Raw genomic sequence first — 2581 nt, forward strand, 5'->3', positions numbered from 1 at the left:
TGTAAGTCAGTGCTCCAGAAACCCTCCAAGAGGAAGGTACACCCAGAAGGAATCACCCCAAAACCAGAGTAACGAAGGATCAAACCACATAGGTAAGGGGGAAAGGAAGAAGAGCAAGCGCGTATACGTGCGCGCTCGCGGCCACGGAGCGTATTGCCCCGCCCCCCGCCCAGTTGACGGGCGCGCGGCCCGCGCCTCGTTCTACGAGAGGCGTGGCCGTAAAGAGGCAGGGCCGTGTCGTGAAAGGGGCCGCAACGCGCAGGGCGCTGGTTGACGGCTGGGACTCCATTTTGTTCGCGGCTTCTCTGCTCGTAAGTCGCTCGTTTTCGTGGCTTCTGTGAGGCGAAAAGTTTAAAAAGGGTAAAAGTTTTAAAGAATATTCTGGAAGTCTGTCGGTAAGCCTAGCGAGTCTCCATTTTCTCTCCGCAGCAGACGTGGGCAGCGCGGTTCGGAGAGGCGGCGAAAATGCGGCCCTTGGACATCGTCGAGCTGGCGGAGCCCGAGGAGGTGGAAGTGCTGGAGCCCGAGGAGGACTTCGAGCAGTTCCTCCTGCCCGTCATCAACGAGATGCGCGAGGACATCGCGGCCCTCACGCGGGAGCACGGCAGAGCCTACCTGCGGAACAGGAGCAAGCTGTGGGAGATGGACAATATGCTCATCCAGATCAAAACGCAGGTGGAGGCCTCGGAGGAGAGCGCCCTCAACCATCTGCAGAACCCCGGCGACGGCGTGGACGGCAGGGCGGCCAAGAGATGCGAGAAGGCCGAGGAGAAGGCCAAGGAGATCGCGAAGATGGCAGAGATGCTGGTGGAGCTGGTGCGGCGGATAGAGAGAAGCGAGTCGTCCTGAAGGAGCGCGGGCGGTGAGGCGGGGCGGCGGCGGGGCGGCGGCGGGGCGGCTGGGGGACTGGGGGCGGGGCGGGGAAGTGAACGCGAGCCCGGCTCGCACCCGGGTCGGCAGGGTCGGTCGCCAGGGTAGTTGCCAGAGAAGGTGGTGGGCGTGTGTCCGGTTGGGGCCCAGAGTAACGGTTTCTTGGAGGACGACAGTCGTGCGGGCTTGTAGGGAAACTAAGTCACACGAGGGGCCACTGAGGAAGGGGGTGGAGAGGGAAGGCCGTTCCAGGACGATCTCAGAATTTGCTGGAAGACTGGAGTGGGGGAGGGGGCACCTCGCATGGTCGGGTTGGTGAGGGGCGTTGGTTGCTGTTTTTCTTCAGTATTTTAACCTCTTAACGATGATTTCCTCCCGTCTGCGCTTCAGGTTTCCAGCCAGCGGATTCTGGTCAACTGATGGAGATTGGCTGACATCCTTGAGAAGCTGAGACCAGAGAGCCTTTTGTTTTCTCCTTTTTCCTCTGTCTACACTCTGTCCTCACTTACACTACGTTTCTGCTATGGTCTGTGGTGGATGACCTCAAAACAAGTTCTGACCGTTCAATGTTTTTGTTTGGGGAAGTAGTTTTCATTTGGAAGATGCTCTCACACGAGAATTAGGGCCTAGATTGTAAGCTCTTGCGGCAGTCACGTTTGTTCCTGGGCTTTGGTTATTTCTAAATTTTGAGGTGCTTTGTGCTTTCTTGTGTGACTTGATAGCTCCCTGGAACTTTGAGTCTGTGTCACATGAGACTCAAGAGTTGGAGTTTTCCAGCTCTGGAGCTGCTGAAGGAGCTGCGTTACTTCTAGAATATTACTTCATGCAGCAGCTGCTGAAGAAGCTGAAGAAGGGACCAGACGTCAACTGGCAATGTGAATGGAGCTGATCTGGCTAGGACTGATGAATCAGAAGGCAGCGGGAGGATGGTAGTGTCTGTATTTTGGGACTTTGATTTCTGTGTGAGACCAAAGGAGAAGAGATGTATTTTGTTCAAAATTTAAATTTTATGTGGCACACTATCTGATGTAACCTATCTGGTCAGTTTGGACAACCCAACTCAGCTTTATTTGATGTGGAACCTAGAATAGGAGACAAGATCTTGGTTTTGTACACACTGATGTAATACTCTGATGCATTTCAGGGGATTCTGGGCATAAAATGGAAGAGATATTTGCAGAGGCTCTTGAGGGGCTGGGAAAGGAAAGGAGGACTGTCTGCATTGGACCCTAAACTGGACAGGGACTAGGTATTTTTGAAGTTCATAAATCGTCCTGCTATAAGTTCATTTGAGTAGCAGACCTGACAAGTATTTGAGGTCAAAACCCTACCATGTGTATTAAAAAGAAAAAAGAAAAAAAAAAGTTAATAAAAGTATTCATTTGCTTGAAAAAACAAAAGACCTAAAAAGTTATTGACTAAAATTTTATTTCTCTCAAAATGAAATCTTTCTCCTTGATTGTCATTGCCAAATGGAAGATGAATTTCTTACTGGTTTTGAGGCTTTCGGAAAGCCTCTGGTCGTGGGAAAGAATTCTCTCTGCATGCTGCTATAGGAGCTGGTCAAGGGAAGGACAGACTTGGTTCTTAGCATAGGAGGGGACCTCCTAAAATCCCATGGTCTGGGTCATTGCTTTTAGAGAGCCAAGCCAGAGTACTTTCAGTCACCTAACCTAAAAAACTAGAACATTAGCCCTCACATAGGGAATAT

The 2581-nt window shown here is 51.6% G+C and overlaps 1 protein-coding gene across 1 annotated transcript; it reads left to right on the forward strand.

Annotated features, from left to right (window-relative positions):
- The first annotated feature begins 237 nt into the window (after positions 1–237).
- On the forward strand, positions 238–2265 carry MRFAP1 (Morf4 family associated protein 1). The gene is made up of 3 exons (XM_044226245.1): positions 238–311; positions 430–862; positions 1261–2265. Exon 2 carries the CDS (start codon positions 466–468, stop codon positions 847–849), a length of 384 nt encoding a protein of 127 aa, XP_044082180.1. The 5' UTR covers positions 238–311; positions 430–465; the 3' UTR covers positions 850–862; positions 1261–2265.
- Positions 2266–2581: the final 316 nt, after the last annotated feature.

The sequence above is a fragment of the Neovison vison genome, chromosome 11, assembly GCF_020171115.1.
Source record: "Neovison vison isolate M4711 chromosome 11, ASM_NN_V1, whole genome shotgun sequence".
Taxonomy (NCBI): Eukaryota; Metazoa; Chordata; class Mammalia; order Carnivora; family Mustelidae; genus Neogale; species Neogale vison.

Coding starts and splice junctions, on each gene's coding strand:
- MRFAP1 (XM_044226245.1), top strand. CDS start 466: ATGCGGCCCTTGGACATCGTCGAGCTGGCGGAGCCCGAGGAGGTGGAA.